The 18,176-nt window shown below is 38.2% G+C and overlaps 1 protein-coding gene across 9 annotated transcripts in view; it reads right to left on the reverse strand.

The window, feature by feature from the left end:
- The window catches only part of PRR16 (proline rich 16), a 302,048-nt gene that overhangs the window by 95,858 nt on the left and 188,014 nt on the right, over positions 1-18,176 (reverse strand). For 6 of the 9 annotated variants that reach the window (XM_057490708.1, XM_057490710.1, XM_036903254.2 and 3 more), the window contains one exon: positions 6,637-7,987. In XM_057490708.1, the coding sequence (XP_057346691.1) occupies positions 7,235-7,987 (753 nt within the window). In that variant the 3' untranslated portion in view covers positions 6,637-7,234. Of the gene's footprint in view, positions 1-6,636; positions 7,988-8,412; positions 8,571-10,897; positions 11,772-18,176 lie in introns of those variants that run through there. The other 3 variants (XM_036903249.2, XM_036903248.2, XM_057490707.1) reach the window with 3 other exon arrangements.

The following is an 18,176-nucleotide window of genomic DNA, read 5'->3' on the forward strand; positions in this document are numbered from 1 at the left end:
GAGCACGCTGACGCATATGGTCCTGCTGCCTTAGAAGTTCTCTCGGGGTTTGTGCAACTGGAGCACCCTTCTGTTATGGCTGTCCTTGTCCCTTACACATAGAGGAGGATTGAGCAAGCCCAAAATATACAAGGGCAGAAGGATAATGACTCAAGAGACCTATTAGGTAGGAAAGAGTGACACCATTATCTTCTTTTTGAAGCAAGCCTCAGTCAGAGTTAGTTGAGCAATTTGATTAGAACCACTTGGGAGCTAGGAAAACTTAGCCTGAAATCCAGGCCTTCTGATTTCAAATTTATGCCTTTATCTTTATGTACTATCATCTAAATTAATATTACAGACACATGTCTTAATTTACATCATCAATGACCTAAATTTTTATCAAAAAGTTTCACATTTCCTTGACTACTCTGGATAAATAAGTTTGTGTCTTCAAATTAGGTTTGTCCTTATGGGAATAATTACTCCCATAAAAATTTATTCCCCTTATGGGGAATTTTTTCCATAAAGAATTATTCATATAGAAACCTAATCTACTGTAAAAAAATCTTTACTTAGAAATTTGACTAATGAAAATCTGGTGTGCAATTGTCACATATTGAACTACAAGATGTAGGTTGGTGAGTATCCTCAGATGGAACACAAACAGGGTAGCTAAATGCTGTAATGAAACTTACCTTTCATTTTAGTAAATGTTGTCAATTCCTTCCACTAAGTTTTTAGCAAAGATGTTAGATTCACTTCTTTCCTCTTTATCTTTGTTTTAAACAAAGATGGCATTAGGTGAAGAAGGACAAGTACCATATGATTTCACTTATTTGAAGATTATAAAAACAATGCAAAACAGAATGAACAAAATAGCAGTAGACTCATAGACACTGAGATGGTGGTGACTGGTGGTTACCAAGGGAGAGGGTTTGGGGTGGGCAGTGGGAGGGTGAGGGAGATAACAGGGCACAAAAATTCTCAGTCATAATATAAGTTGGTCATGGGAATGGTTGTACAGCATGGAGAATTTAGCCAGTGATTCTCTAACATCTTCCTGTGTTGACACATAGGAAGTCAACACTGCACTAGTCGGGGTGAGGATTTAATAATGTGGGTAACTGTTGAACCCCTGTGTTGTATACCTGAATTCAATATAAGATCATACATCTATGATACTTCAATTAAAAAAAATAAGACAGCATCCTAATTTATGATAACATTAAGTGAGCATCAGGTAATATGAAAAGGAAAGGAAGGTCTGTAAGACTCTATTATTATTTTCAGATAATATAAACAACAAAAAATGACCCCTTTAGAAACAGTGGTAGGCATGACTGGTACTCACCCCCATGGGGATCTCCTTCCCTTTCTTGGGAATCTAGGGACTACAGACAGGGCCATGTGACTAGTGCTGGCCAACGACCTACAGGGGCTGGGGTCAAAGCACAGGTGAGATTCTCCAATTGCCCCTTCCGCCTGGTGGTCTTGGACACTTAACCAGATGGTGGTCCACAGTCAACATAGCCTGTGTTGCTGAATAACTACCTGAGGGAGGCCTTCCCTGGAGAGTCTCCTGGACGTGAACTTTGAGGAAACAATAACCCAAATGCCTGTGGTTTGTCTGCTACCACAGCACGGTCTAGACTATCTCGACAAACAGAAAAAAACTTGGTTTGCTCTTATTGTCCATCTTCCAACAACTTCCTCAGGCAAGTTCCTGTGAGCTGATGGCCCTTAGTAGTAGAGATCGCCTGTGTGCAGCACAGGGGCCATGCTGTAGGCAGCTCTGAAGGCAGTGAAGCATCGGGCCATGGAGGCTGCCTGCCTGCCCTGCAGTTCTGGCTCGACCACTTCCTGGCGCTACGACTCTGGGCAGCAGGTCTCCGATGCCAGAGTTTCCCCATTTGTAAAATATAGACAATAACAGTGTCTAAGACACTGTGTTGTTAATGATGGAAAATGATATGATAAGGGGAAATAATACATGCAAAACATGTACAGGAGTATTTGGCATAAAGGAAGCCCTTGGTAAGGGCTGGATATCATATATGTTGTCAACATCAACACTAATCCACTGGAGGGCACACACTATTTTATTTAGCTGGTCCGGAATTCCCTTTGGTGATTGGGAGAATTGACAATCACATTATCAAATAGCAGAAAATCATATCTATCATCTAATAGCAAAAGGTTGAGAAAGCTATTTATTAGGGACAGCTCTAATACACTGCGTTTTTACCAGCTTTATTTTTAGCTCTGGGGTCAATGTTAAATATATGAAATTCACAAATGAAATACCAGTAATGGAAGTGACACATTCAGGGTCAAATGACATTAACACCATGAAATCAGAACTTCTTAGGCAAAGAAATGAAAATAATAGACAGCTTTAGAACTTAGAGAAAAAAACCCTGAAAGGTGAAGCCACTGGTATAATACACGAGAAAATGAGGCTTGAATTATTCAGCAGCTCATTCACTTTAGACGGTAGCTAAATTGCCTGAAATCCCTTTCATATTATGCAAAGATCAAACATATTAAGAATGTCAAAACAACATTAGGTAACCCCTCTCAAGCGTCAAAATAACTGCTCAGAATAAAGGAAAGATTTGCAAAGTTAAGGGCTATGAAGAACATAATCAAATCATGATGTTGTGGAGGAAAAATTATGGGGGGGTCCCGCTGACACTAAACTGCCAGGCTGGTCACTTATTAAGAGGGTAATTTGGGCAGGATACTGAAACTGAGGCCCTAGATTTCTTCACTTGTAAATCAGGGTAACAGTATCTATTTTAGACATTCGTAAGAGACTTGAAGAAAGTCTCATGTATGTAAACTTTCAGAAGACAGTTGGTAGCATTAGCTTACCTATCTTTGAACTTTCTAGAAGTCATAACATTCTAAGCAATATTTCCTCCTTATTTTCCCATGGTCCTCACACAATTCTATACCACATGTTGTTTTAACTACCTTTTATGGAAAGGGTTATTTGCAGAGCTTCCTTATGCCCCACTTTAGTTTTTTTTCCAAAAAGACCACAATGATAAATCCAAATGCTTCAGATGAAATGATGCCCTACATAATTGGTGCTCTGCCAGATGTGGCCAACTGCATTTTTATGTTCAACACACTGTGTGCCCTAATGCTAGCATCACATCTGTCATTATTCCAGAATCAGGCAACTTGAACGATTCTGCAACTCCAAAATGTTTAGTCTGAAATAAATACAGTGTCACAGTTACAAATTGACCCAGAGAACTTCATGTGATTGTGTGAGCGTGTCTAGTAATCATATGATTCTGTGCACTTTACCTAATTATGTGATATGGTTTTTTAGGAAACCTTATTGCTCATAAATTACTTCCTCACTTAGGAATCATCAGTATGTACCAGAGCACATTACAGTGCAATCCTTTGCTACAAATTAGAGTGTACATCCCAGCAAAATCTGCTACAACAGAACCCAGAGAAAGAAATGGCATCAGGACAATTACAAGAGTTGACGTTGCATTACCACATACATTCCAGTGGGGAAAAAAATCGAGTCAAGGCAGTGATTCAAAATTTGATTACACCATTCCCAGTGCAATTACATGTAGCACTACTCAGGCTCTTCTTCACGGAGCATCCAAAAAGAGCTATAATCAGAATCTGCAGATAAGAGGTCTTGCACAGTTTCAGAGGCTGTGTGTAGCTGCTGCTCTTGGACATGCTAAAAGCAACTATTTATCTCACCAAAAGAAGTCATATAATACAGCGTCTTACTCCTTTATTCATTAAACAATCAGAGGCAGGCATAATTCAAACCGTGATTTTTTAGGTTAATTAAACCACTTCAGATAAAAGCAGACTTTTTTTTCTAGAATATTATTAAACTAATGAGGGGAGGTATAAATATAATATCAAATTGGAAGTGGAAAATTTCCCTTTTTTTACATGTACTGTATTTTTAAGCAGATTTTATATTTTGCTTAAGTATGACCTAAATATGTTTTTTTCTTTCCTTTTACAATTGCTGTACTGAGAGGTGGCAGAGAACTTTGGTCATTTTTCTTTTCTTTTTGCCTTTCATCAGGAGGGATACAATAACCTCCCATCACAAGAATGGGACAATTGTTTAAACTGACAAGATAAAGCTTTCCTATTCCAATTAATGGATACTCTTTAAAAATATATATTCTGCCATTCAGTATGAATGGATGTTGTCATTCACGGTATTACCATTTTGCATTGTGTAGGAACATACCTTCAAGGCAGTAAGGAGGCCAGCTCTGTGGTACACTACTCTACACGGGGTAATAGTGTTCAAATGCATACTGTGAAAGAAAAGAAACCGCCCTTAAGGATTTGAGGAAAGCATTTCTGCTTCAGGATCTTCAGGAAGAGGAACTGTTTACCATGTTTTATGATAATTCAATGGTGACATGCGGAGCTTGCACTTCTGAATTTAAATTTTGAAAGCAATGCGGCTGATTACAAAAACTGCAGTGACATTTTAATTACAAGTTTCCAGGCAAATATTGAGGCTCTCTGTTAATTGCTTTCCATGTTTTACAAATTAATATATATTTAAAGGCATAACTAAGCTCCAGTGAATGTTGCAAAATTATCAGTTGGGAAAAAAATCTTATTGGCCCAATATATTTCATACATTAATGGGAAAAAAATAACATATGGGGCAAATACACTCAAAAGAAAGTCCCAACATTGCTGTAATCTCCCATTTGGTGTTGATGATATAATAAATAAATGGTAATGAAAGAAGGTTAATAACTACAACTTTTTTAAGGTGGAGATTTAATACAGCTTTCTAGGACAAAAGTTACTTATAAGTGTGTTGAAAATGAGTTCTAGTTCTGGCACACATCACTAATCAAACTCTAAAAGATGATCTTTCATGGGGTGGCTTTGTTTATACTTTGAGGAAGACAGGTGATTTGAACCTCACGAGTTTTGTTTAGGCATCCGGCTCAATGTCCTTATTCAACCAGCTTGAATTATTCAACTTACTCAACTTGATTTATTGCAAGTAAATTATTTCTTCTGTGGATGATCTGTGATTGCTAGAAAGCTCTACCTTGAGATCTAGACTGGTTCCCAAACATCAACAGGGATTACATCTCAAGCTAAAAGGTAAGTGTTAGGTCACAGTAACTGGCTTTAGAAGGAAGATGGGCTGAAGGGAGAAAACTGTATGTCCTGTAAGACTTTTATAAGACCTAAAGGTCTAACACTGGATGGACATTTGAAAGGAAGTCATTATTTAAATATAAAAAGATGATGAGGGCTCTCTTGTCCCCTCCTGGCCTGAGCCAGGAGCTCTGACCTTTCACTATATCTCTCAATAAAAGCCTCTGCCCTGACTCTCAAAAAAAAATTAAATGAATAAAAATAAAAAGATGATGAAACCCTGAGTCTATTGATACCAACCATAAATGGATACATTAAAAAGTTAAGAATATATTATTTTGGTATTCAATATGTCAACTATTTGTTTACCTGGTTCGGATGTATTAAGCATACTGAGCATACAATTAATAAATTTTAGATTATGGTCCTCCTTGATTATTGGCCTTATGTTCTGTAACTTTCTGAAAATTTGGATTTTTTCTGCTTGCATTATCTTCATGGCCAAAATATACACAAGAGGAATCATGCTGAGTAAATTTTAACGTGGCACCCCGCTTTTTCTTTTTTTTACTCATTTGATTGTTCCTTTAAAAAATAAAGCCTATTTGCTTTGTTATTCTGCCCAAATATATTTCTATTTTTTAATAAGGAGTTGTTTAAAAACATTACTCCAAATTACTGGGATACAGCTTGAAAAAAGTAATAAAGAAATCTGACTGAAGACTACCTTCCTATAGCAACAAAAACTAAAGTTTCAGATCAAATGCCAAATAGTCAAAAAGGTTGCAATATTCTTTATTGTTGCACAATCAATTAACTTCTACTAAAGATGACTCCTGCTACTCTTGCCACTTGATGGACAAATTTAGTTTAGGCATGCACCTGCCGTCATGATTCCAGAGGAGATAAACATATTTCTAGTTCTAGGGCAAAACATTTGATCATTACAAATCATTACAGTTGGGAAGTGAACTTGGTCCATGGGTGGGGAAGTGACCTCAATTAGCAAATTAGAAGAGAAAAACCTTGACTGAATGTTCGAAAGAAGGAATTTCTTCTCTTTTACAGAATAACAAAGAGCCCTGGCATATGTCAACTCCGAGGAGAAACAGCTTAAGTCTAATGCTAAAAACACCTTGCTGCAGAAGCTTCTTCATTTCCCCCTATGATTATCCTATAAATAGGGGTTCCCTCAGGGAGGCAGAGAGCTTGCTGATGCAGGAGGCACACATCCTACTGCTTCACTGTATGGTGTCCTGGAGGAATGCTGAGTGTAATGAGGTCTAAAGGGACTGGCAATGGAGGAGGAATTCAATACAAGGTCTTTGAGGTACCAAAATGTGTAACATGAAAATATGTAAAGTTCTACCGATGACCTGCTTGTGATACTTAATTTAGAAAATTCTGACATATACTCCCTATAATCTTCCCCAATGTCAGAATTGCTGCCCATTTTGAAGAATGTAAACATGAGATTAAGTGAAGCTCTGCTTTGTTTTAATTCTGATGAACACTTGATTTTGCCATTGTTTACTATTGTTTATTGACATATGATATTTCCACCAAGTCCCTCATTACATATATAGCCGAATAGAGAATCAAATTGCATGGTATAGAAAATAAATGTTTTGGTATTGTCCTCAAGAGTGTCTAATAATGCCAGAGTAGTGGCAAATATCTTTAGGAAAAATAATAATTCTTTAGTATTACAATTTCTTATTAAAAAGCAATAGGTTCAAGAATATGTATGACATGTTAATAGTGCACATGTGAGTTAGGCATGAATAAATCGAGTCTAATCTCATCTTTCATAGCAAATCAAACTATTTGAAATGGACAGGCCAGTGTTTGTCACAGGTCCATTGAAAGAACAAGAGAGGCAACCTTATCATTGTTTTGTGGTGTTGGATAATGCAACGGTTTAAAAAATGCATACCCAGGATATAAACAACGTACTGCGTACTTACCAAGTGATTTTTATGCCACTTTGCTGAACGCAGGAATAATATATTTGGGCTTTTTATTGCTTGAGTAGAAAGTGCTCATTACTTATTATTTTATGTTTATAATATAGAAATTAAAAAAAAAAACCAAAAAGTGTTTTAAATGGCATACATCACACTGTTGTGGTAGTTGATTTCCTCAAGATGGTCTTCTGTGGTTTTGGTGCAATGGGAGGAGGCACAGTTGCAGGTCTGAGAGGGGGGAAGCTGTTACTGTGGCTTATTCCCAGCCCCCCATTTTCCAGTGGGAAAGGAGGGAGATGGGGTGGAGGAGGGAGGGGAGGGCCTTGGGGAGGCAGCTTTCCTGGGGGGTGGACAGGCTGGCTGTGTAAATGCACCTCGCTGTTCTTTACGTTATACCGGGCGTCACAGTCCGGACAATAGCCATGGTACTGCACTTTTTCATTGAACCGAACACGCTCCCGAGGCCCCGCCTGGGGACACCTGTCTTTTTCAGGTCTGTGCATCAGTGGCGGCGCCTGAGCCTTGTCCGGGTTACTGCTGGGTGCGCAGATGTCGCCGTTTGGGATTTTGTTTGGCACCCCTGGCAAGCCTCCGTTTCGCAGAACGGTTTCATTGGTCTTTGCAGGATTGACAGCGGGCACCACCCTTCTGGGGGCTTCGCACTTCACAGGTGTCAGCCGTGGAGGCGGCGGCGGAGGGTTTGGCTTCTTCAGGACGGTGAGGATAGCGAACGGGGGAGCTGGGGGTCTACTGAGAGGGGCGCTGGCCTGCACTTTGATCTTCTCTAGGCTGGAGGCCGTCGTGCCACTTGAGCTACTATTCAGGGTGTCCGTTTTGGAGCTGTCCGTCATCTCATCTTCCAGCTGCAGATCAGAGGTCAGGGTATCAATCTGGTCAACCACCTGGCGGGAAGGACAAGGTAACTGTATTGAATCATGATCCAAAGCAAAATAAACTAGAAACAATTCTTCTTGCAACAGATCTTCTTATCCTCTGCAATGGGAGCCTTGACTAACATCGAATTGGGTACTTCCGCTACTTCTTAAGGTCTACATTCAACAAATTTACAGAATGAGTACCGTAATAGTGTTTGACAACATAAAGCTTTCCCATGTCTGGAGTATAACATACAATTTATGTATACATTCTATTCCTGACTCTCTAATACGCACCACACATAAAATTCTGGTGCAGATTTTTAAACAGAACAGACCTGATTGAGGACAACTGATTTTTTAAAACAAGAGGAGGGGACTTTCTCTCTCTTAGCATGTAGAAAGAAATAGAACATTAATCTCATGCTAAAAATGAGAAAAAGCCAGATGACCTGCAAAAGCTGTAACTTCTCTTGGACTCATCAGAGATCTGAGATCACATGGCAACCAGGTGAACTGAGTGGAATAGCGTGTCAGGCCCTCTGAGTATGGCCCAGGACACATCAACTGTTTCACCTTTGGCAAATCACAGGCAAGAGAGGCAGCCTCCCTGCAGGAAGTAAGGAAAACAGCTGAAACTTTAATGAGCAGTTAAGACGGAGCATGACCTATCACAACATTTAGAATCCCGAGGAGCCCAGGCATGGTGTAGTCTGTACTCACTCATGGCCTCTTTTCCATGGGATTCTCAAGGGAGGGGGGCAGCAGAGACGGGAAAACATCCCTTCTGGGCACACAGACACAAAACTGCGTCCGCTCCCCAGACGGTTCTCTCTTACAAAAAGTAGACTTAAGCACTAGGGAAATGGCAAGACATTGTCTAGCCTCTAAGACACAATGATCTACTTCTGGGAAAGGGTAGAAGCAAAAGCTGTCTGACCTCGTGGAAGGGAGCAGAAAGTCCTCTTGGACACAGAAACTTGCACTATAGATATCTTCTATCACAAGTCACAACCCCTCAAAAAACTGCCACAGACACGAGGCAGAAGCAGGGAATCAAGTAAGGCACACAGGGCTATCAGACCTTGAGGAAGGTCTAACCCTGAGTGAAGGGCAGTGGTTGTGGACGAAGGAAATTGGGTGCAAGCATCTTAGGTAATGTAGTTCTGAGTTAAGTTTGGAAAGGACGTTAGGGAGTCATAGAGTTAAAGCCACCCATCAGAGGAATCTGGCACCGCCCATAACAGGCTTACTTTAGTGCCTCTGTCCCCTTCAGTCATTGTCTGGAGTCCACTTGTGGGCAGCAAGGCCTCGGCTCAAGCAGCTGGACCTCAGACATATATGCTCCCTGCAGTCAGAGAGATCTGGGAGACCATCTCATCGCTACCATCCATGCTCTATTATGCATATATGAAGATGGAGAAGTGTGGATTTCTTTTATTACTTTTAAGATAACGTATTTTTGTACAGGGTTAATTCCTTCATTTCATATATTCCCCTGTGGGTAGATTTTTACCTTTTACTCAGGTCTGTTTGTTCAAATGCAAAGTTGGTTCTTGGACACATGGTGTCAAAGGACTGGGATCAAAATGAAAACATCCTAAATATTCAGAAATTGGGAAGGATGTATTTTATTTCTTCATGAGGGTCTTAAGTGACTGGTTCATTACAATATCACCACAGCTCAGCCTTCTATTTTACCTCCTAAATATGTCTTAAATCCATTCATTTCTCTCCATTTTCACTGCTTTGATCCTAGTCTGAGTCACCATTATTTACAATAGGGGCCACAAAGAGTCAGCTCGTTTTCTTTAGTCTTAGTTATCTTGTTGAATGTTGAAGTAGAAATTGCTCTTGTCAACTCCCTGCTTAAAACCTTTCAGTGCCCATTCATTTCTCCTGCAGTAAAGATTGATTCTTACCATGGTCTCCAAGGCTCTGTACAGTCTCATTCAGAAAAGGGCAGTATGTGCTTAATAGCTGAGTCTTGGGTGGGTAAGGGAGTTCTGATTTGAAAGTTTTGCCAATTTCCATGGCGTAAGCTCCAACCATGGTCGATGTCCAGTGAGTTAAAGTAAAATCAATGACTGTGAGTTTGGGGAGTAGAGCAGAGCAGCACATATTATGAAGTGTTTCCATCATACCAGTAGGGTAGACATAAATAAACTCAGGAGCACAAATAGCAAAATGTAGTAAAATAAATGAGTGACTGGGAATAATTAGGACAACTTTATTTCTAATATCATTTTAAAACTTAAGCTTGTATACTTTTGTTTTTTAATAATGGTTATTTAATAGCTGGCTCACAACATTTCTGAAAATATAATAATTGGCTATTTTTAACCAGCACAAGATAGCACACTTCTCTCCCACTCCTGTATAACTCTCCATCCTCAGCTCTAGTAAGTTCCCTTTTCCCTTCTGTTCTCAAACCCGTCTACTCTTCTTTTAGCCCCTCATCATTGCCAGTCTGCTTCCTGCCACAGGACATTTGCACATACTGATGTTTCTTCTTGAAATGCTCTGACCTCTCCTCTTTGTCTGATTAACTTCTACTCATCTTTAAAATCTTAGCTCAGGAGTCACTCATGAAGTAAGCCTTCCCCAACTTACTGCAAATTCCTTTATAGGTCAAGTTAATTTGTTAAATACTCAGAAGGAACCTTATTTCTTTTATAAAGCATTCACATGTTGCTTGAATGTCTGTTTAGTAGTAGCATGAGCACTGGAATAATGTTGCCTCTCTAGACTCTAATCTCATTGAAAGCAGGGACCTTCTTTATATTTGCTATTGTATCCTAAAAGCCTAATGGAGCGAAAAGAACTCAACAGGAGCTCAGCAAATATTGGTGAAATAAGTGCACTGGGGGTTATTTATTTGGTTCAAGTGTGAGCAATACATTTTATTTCTTATTTGATTTTTGAAGGTGTTATTACCTTAAAAAGTCAGTTGTTCTAGAATCAAATGGGGAAACAAGGATTTATCCATAAATGATCCAGAGTTGGAAGCATATTCTCCAGCTCTCAGCCAGATACCGCAGAAACTGTAGTCAGAGGACACCTAAAGACTGTGAGCAAAAGGGGGACAATCTTGGCTAATGGGCAATGTGTACTATTTAATCTGAGGAGGCTCTTGACCCTCAGCCTTTTATGATATGGAATATCTGCAGCGAGGAGAGAAAGCTGGTCTGCTCTGAGGGAAGTGAGACTGATGTTCAGGGATGAATAGTTACTATCCGGGTCCCTGATTGTGCCACAGCTCCTCACTGGTGCCAGTCTCTACATTGCCTTTGCCCGAGTGCCTATAAAATGCCAACAGAATAAAAAACAAAAAACGAAATACTGCCTTCACAGAGCAGGGAATCTAGTGGAAAAAGTCTGACATTAATTTGATACTTAAACAAATAAAAAAGCACAACTACCTCCAGGAGCTCTAAACAAGAAACTCAAGATGTTCTAAGAGGGGAACAGTTGCCATCAGAACAGTGGGCAAAGCATTCCTGAAGGAGGAGTTACAGTTAACTGGTAGAAGAGGAGCAGAGTAATTCTACAAGTCCATTCAGGAAAGAGCCTGAAAAAAGGCTTTTTTGATAGAAGAGAGCCCTAATGTGAGCCATTTAAGTAGACTCATGGCTGAAGGGCATTTGAGAAATGAGGCTGGTGAGGTGGGGAGCAGTGAGGCTGTGAGAGTCCTCACCACATCGTGACAAAGTACCACATATTTTTAAAAATGGTTCCAGAAAGGAGAGAAGCAATATTCAAAGACAATGAATTGGTATTTTTTCAGATTGGAAGAATCATCTAATTAAGGAACTACACTGAGTTTCAAACAGGAAAATATAAACAAACCCACCCCCAGACATACCATAGTGAAAATACAGGACACTGAAAAGTAGTAATGAAAGTTTAACAACAATAAAAAAGGGACACCAAGTAGGGGAATAAAAATTAGGCTGACAGGAGGTTTTCCCCCTGGAGCAATAGAAACCTGAAGAAATTTTAGAAATATGCTTCATATTGAAAGAAAGTAATTGGAAACATGATATAGGTTATCTTCTCTGTAAATGTGAGAGTGAAACAGACATGGTCCACATAATAAAGACTGAGAGAGTATACTTTTTATAACTCAGTGTTGAAAGTACCAGAAAATGACAATTCAGGAAAAAGAAACAAATCAGAAGAAACCACTGGAATATAAGAAGCATAGGTAAACAAATAAATTGTTAAGTAAGTAAATAAAATGTGCACTAATTATAAAACAATAATATAATGACTAATTTTGGAGAGGGTGAGAAAAATGTGAAACTAAAATACTAGGATAAAATCACATGTCTGATTAGAGAACAATCACAGTTAAAGCATTTTAAGATCATTGTATTTTTTTGTGTTATCAGTTTCTGATTCTGATCAAGTTTTATTTAAGTCAAGAATGCACGTAAAAAACTTTAGGGCAGCTCCTGAAATAACAGACCAACTTATAATTTCCAAAACAACATAAGGATTAAAAAATGAGTAAGGAAAATAAGGCAAAATTTAAAAAGGTAGAAAACAAGAAAACTTTTTAAAAACCAAAGTAAAAAGAAAAAACTATAAGATAATACAAAAAAACCCACTTCAAACTGATTAGTACTTATAACAAATACAAATACATTAAAATGATTTGTTCAAAAAGACACAGAAACACTGAATATAAAGTCATCGAAATAAGACATAACAGGCAAATAAGCAAATGAAACAGAGGCAGCTATATTAATATGAGGCAAAAAAAAAGTTAACCTAAATCTTTCTTAATCAAAACAATATTGTATCCATACTAACTTAGGTGGAAAAAAAACAGATTGAAATAAAATTCAGAATTCATGTACACCTCCCCTGCCACACACTTAAGAAAAATGGAAAAAAGGTTTATGAAGAAGTCACTGCCATAAGGTGAACACCAAATTTTCCAGGACCATGAAGATGCACTCAGTCTCACTAGTAATCAAGGGAGTGCTAACTGCCAACTGAAGGAAGAGGGGATAGCATGTCATACTCAATAGTTTATTACAAACAAAACAGTCTGGTAATTCCAATTATTGGTGGTCTTGTGGATAAATGGGAAGTCTGCACATTGCCAGTGCAAATGTAAATTCAGTCAGTTGGGAAACTTTGGACAGTGTCATAAATTGGATAAGTCCCATACCCCATGGTCTGGGTCTTTTAGGAACAAAGGCTAAAGTACTAGAGAGAAACTAGAGTTTTTAACATTCTAACAAATGTGCACAGGATTGAAAGAGCACAAGGATGTTCCTTGCAGGCTGTTTGTTTTGTCACAGCCAAAAATTTTGGAAACAACCTATATATATGTTAGTAAGTGACTGGGTAAGTAAAAAGTAGTTCAAATGAAGAAATTGGAACTACATGTATCAGCAGGGATAAATCTCGAAAACTTAGCATTGAATGTAAAAAAAGAATATATGCAGTGTGTTTGTACTGTTTACGTATAGAAGCACAGGTAGTTTAGTTTATACAATGTGAAAATAAAGAATGCACATCAAGTTTATGCAAGGACAAAGAGAAATGGATGTTGGGAGGCATAGCTGTCTAGCTGAAATATTTTATTTCTTTTAAAACTTGAGATAAAAATTATGAAATTTTAACATTTGTTAAGTCTGGGGTATATTTGTTTATATTAACTTATTTTCTGTCGTGTGAAATATTTTATAATTTGAAAATAAAATACTTAACATTAGTTAAATAAAGTTAGAAAGAAAAGAAGTAATTCAAGTAGCGAACATATTGAAGAGTGCTGTAATTTACTTACTTGACTAGTTAGACACTGTGGCAGCCAAGGGAGAGAGGAATAAATTAACCAGACAAGGAGTACACTGTATTCTTAAAATTAGACTTCAATGTTTTGCTTAAACTGTTTCAAAGTATCATATTGCACCTAAAGAAATCATAACCACAGGCATGATGGCATTAAAGGGAAATCTAACAAAGTTGGACTGGAGGGATAGATTGTTTGCAGATATTTAGAGGTGAGAAGACAGCGTGAGATCAATCATAAATCTAAGAACATCCACACCTAAACATCAGATGCAAAGGAGAAAAATCTATCTACAACTTGAAATTGTGCCATCTGTCCAACTATTTGTGGTTACTCAAGTTTATGGTGGAATTTGCCAATGGAATTGAAACTGAGATATTTAAACAAAGGATAGTGTTGTGTTTGAGGATTCTGGGAGGTGTATTTTAGCCTCACATACAAGCAAGCTATAGTTACACTGTGGAATAATTAAGAATGAAAACTATGACTTAAGAATCATATGAACTCAAGATGGAAATACATATCTGGGAAAATATTATTAAATACTTCCATAGAAGAGAAGCAGATTAGAATAAATTAAGTGATTATGAGAGCTAAGTAATTTGTGGGAATATAAAATTCAGTTTATACTGTTTCTATAAATTTTAAGCTATGATGAATAAAAATAAAGACAGTGTAGGATTATCATTAGAGTGGAATTCAGGATAAACAGATTTACCAAAAATTAAAAAAAAATTAGGAGCTCTTTTTCTTTTCTCTGGGTTTTGTCCTTGTATTATTACAATTGCCTTAATATACTGGAATCTATTTATATGTGTACTCCACAGACCATGTAAGCATGATTTCTATCTTGGAACCCATGGAAGAGAGCACAGTTCTTGCACATAGCAGACCTTCAATAATATGCCGGGTAATGCAGACTCAGGGAAAAGTTATTTCTTGCCCTTACGTCCATCCCTCCCCAGCTTTCCCAGCTTCAGTCTGGTCTTCGAGGTCTTTAATGCCCTAATTCCAGATGGTCCACAAAGGCACAGAGGGACAGATTATGAGGAGATAAGGCAAGGCAGAAATAAAGAGTTGGTGAGACTTGGTGAACTGTTTTCCCCTGTTACCTGACTCTAACAGCCTAGCTCCACAGCCTGGCAGAGACAATGTTGCAGTTACTCACTCACCGATACAACTAACATAGTTTCATAGTTTAAGTGTATATTTATCTTTAAATATTTGTGTATATTACTCTAGATGTATTTAGAACTCCTCTAAATCCTACTTATCTTATTTAAATAAAAACCACATAATATATTGTTCAATTGCCTGTAAGACAAAGAAAACCATCTTTGAATTTGAGTAAATCTTTCTCTAGGGCCCCCCTCAGTAACAATTCTCAATGATAAGAATTTCAGTTATAAATTTAATGAGAGGCAAAGAGGAATGTAAGTAAGGAGGAATTTAACCCAACTTAAATCTGTACAAGAAAATTAATGAATTCTACTAAAATCTTAAATATTGATATATAAAACAACCACAATTTAAATTTGTGGCATCATCAGCAAAGAACTGAGAAGAGAAATGAATGGAAGCTTTAGGAATTTCTACCAAGAGAAAGACAGGTGAATGTATTCCCTCGCCATGACCATCAGACCATGCTGAGGGGCTGAACCCAAACGGCTGACCCAGGAGCTTTGTCCAACAGAGACACAAAAATACAGGACAGCAACTGGCAGACCCAGAGAGCTCCTCCTGGAAGAGATGAAGCGAAATGTAGTGAAGCCACCAATGTGGCTATGTCAGCATGAGGACAATTTCGCTGGCCTCATATTCCTAACTCCATTTCCATAGATCCATCTACCTGTGCTACTGATCTATTAACAGGATTATAGTTCAGTAGCAGGTCCTGGAAACCTCATTTTCGAAGCTGTGGCCTGAGTTGCTCAGTCCAAGCTTCAGGAGTGGACACATGTGGCAAGTACACAGAGCACAGTCATCGGGAAGGTCATCCCCACTGCTCAAAGCTTGCTCAGGGGGCGGTCTGGCCTCCTCTTATCCCTGAGAACCCTGGGGGTTCCCTGTCACGTGCCCCTCAGTCCCATCAGCAAAGAGCATAGGACTTTGTGTTCTCTTCTAGATCGCATTATTTGCACATATTGCATAGGAATTAATATGTATGAATAATTCCTATACTTATTTTGTGAATGGTGGAATTATACTGAATTGTATTTTGTATTAGAAAGCAATTTAATAAGTGAAAACATTTAAGTTATTCCACAATTTGGTGAACTCTGCTTTGGCATTTATTTATCTTTAAAAAGTCTATAAGAACTTTAAAAAACAGGAGGGTTTTAGGTTTCTCTTGACCTTGAGAAGGCCCAGGGACCAGTATTGCAGAGCTGCTCAGGTGGTGGATGTTACATGTTTGCTCCCCAAGGGAAGAGTAGAATTGCCTTAGGTTCCCAAAACTGCCTGTGGATTTCTATAGCAACCATTATTTCCTTAGCAATATTAATGTTCCTTAGAGACCTGGCTCATCAGCTGCTGAGATAATTCCACAACATCCCAAACACCATGAAGATATATTTGTGTTATCTAATGCTTATTTATTGTCCTTGTTCTTGGTGTATCTGATAGAGTATATAATATAGATGATGGAAGTAGTCTAGTAAGTACGGCAGTGCCTTGAAGATGCCAGAGACCCAGGTTATTTAACTTTCTGCTCTGCTGTCCCTAGGTGTGGCCTACGTTTTCATGTCCAAGTTCACAGCTGGAGCTCCAGCCTTCACACAAGCATTTCAAGGGGAACGATGGAACAGGTTGAGGAAGGCCCACTTACTCCCTTCTAAGGAGATATTTCAGAAGAACTATAGTTTTTGCTCGTATCTTACCAGCCAAAATTAAGTTACTTAGATATAAGGGGGCTGGGAAATGTAGGCTTTTATCTGGAGATCAATGTTCTCAGTGAAAAGCTATGGTTCCACAAAATAAGGATAGAGAAACGATATTCCAGGGCAACTAGCATCCTCTGAAACAAACACACACACACACACGCACACACACACACACACACACAGAGTCATATACCCCTAATTATCCCTATTGGGAAGTACATATGAAGGATGTAAACTTACTTAAAAATGTTGATTTTTTGAAACTTTGAGGCAGAATACAGCATATTTTGATACACCAACCATCATTCATAGTCATAACTGATCAATAGAAAAGCAAGATGAATCTATAATGTAATTTTTCTGTGTGTTCGGTTGGATTCCACAAATATTTATTGTGCAAATATTATTAATCTGTTATTGAGGATTAAAAAATAAGCCTTTTAGTTTAATAGGGACTGGTCATATGAACTTAGATCTTACACCTCACATCATATTTAAATGAGAATAAAGAAAGAAAAATAGTAATACATTCAGAAAACTTTCTCACAGTGGGATAAAAATGGACCAGAGATTCTTATAAATGCATAGATGAATTAATAAATGGTGGCAAAAGGACTGATGGAGTCCCAGGAGGATTCCAAACTTGAAAGCGGAATATTTAGAGAGAGGGGAATGAAAAGTAATACAAAAATGAGAATGTGAAGTTGAGTGCGTGTATTTCACACTAGAAAAGAAATGGTGTCAAATGGCCCCTCACTCTTTTGAGTGAAGCAAGATCGGCAACTTGGTAATAGCTTGTACCCTAAAGAAAAACTGAGATTCTTCTGTAAAGAAATTGAGCAGTGTCTCTGGAATAAGAAGAAGGCTGGGTGGGGTTGGTAACCATTCCAAACAGAGCTCTTCTCCTGTATTTTTCCACTGGGAAGGTGGTGGAAATGGGGCAAGGACAGCAAGCTTCTCTATGTCCAGAGACCCTACAGCATTAAAAGCCCATCCAACATACTTGGAACCTTCAGTCAGTGCCCTCCCTCGCCCTATACCTGGGAAAGGCTGTCAGATGTCTACGTAATAGGAATATATGCCTAGGGATCCTGAGATAGTTGAGGGTAAACAATGGCACAAAATAGAAGGACCATTGAAGATGAAGCTGCCATTATTAGAGAATTAATGAGAACTGTGAAGTAAATCTAATTAATCTATTTAGAGAGGTTTGAGAATGTACCGCAGCTATAAAATAAGTACACACTGTATATAAGAAAGCAGATACAAAATAAGAAAACTCTTTGGAATATAAAACATATATTCTAAATTCAAAAGGATTAATAGAGAGCTTGAAAGATAAAATGTAAGAAATATGCCGAACCATAAAACAAAAAATTTCTTTTTTGTAAAAGGAAAATATAAGAAAAAAGTTAGAAGACATGGAGAGCAGGAACATCAATATTGAAGTTTCAATGAATGACTGAGTTCCAGAAAAAGGGAAAAACAATGTGGTATGGCAATAGTCAAAGAACTGATAAAAAAC

The sequence above is a fragment of the Manis pentadactyla genome, chromosome 13 (genome assembly GCF_030020395.1).
Source record: "Manis pentadactyla isolate mManPen7 chromosome 13, mManPen7.hap1, whole genome shotgun sequence".
In the NCBI taxonomy this organism is placed as follows: domain Eukaryota; kingdom Metazoa; phylum Chordata; class Mammalia; order Pholidota; family Manidae; genus Manis; species Manis pentadactyla.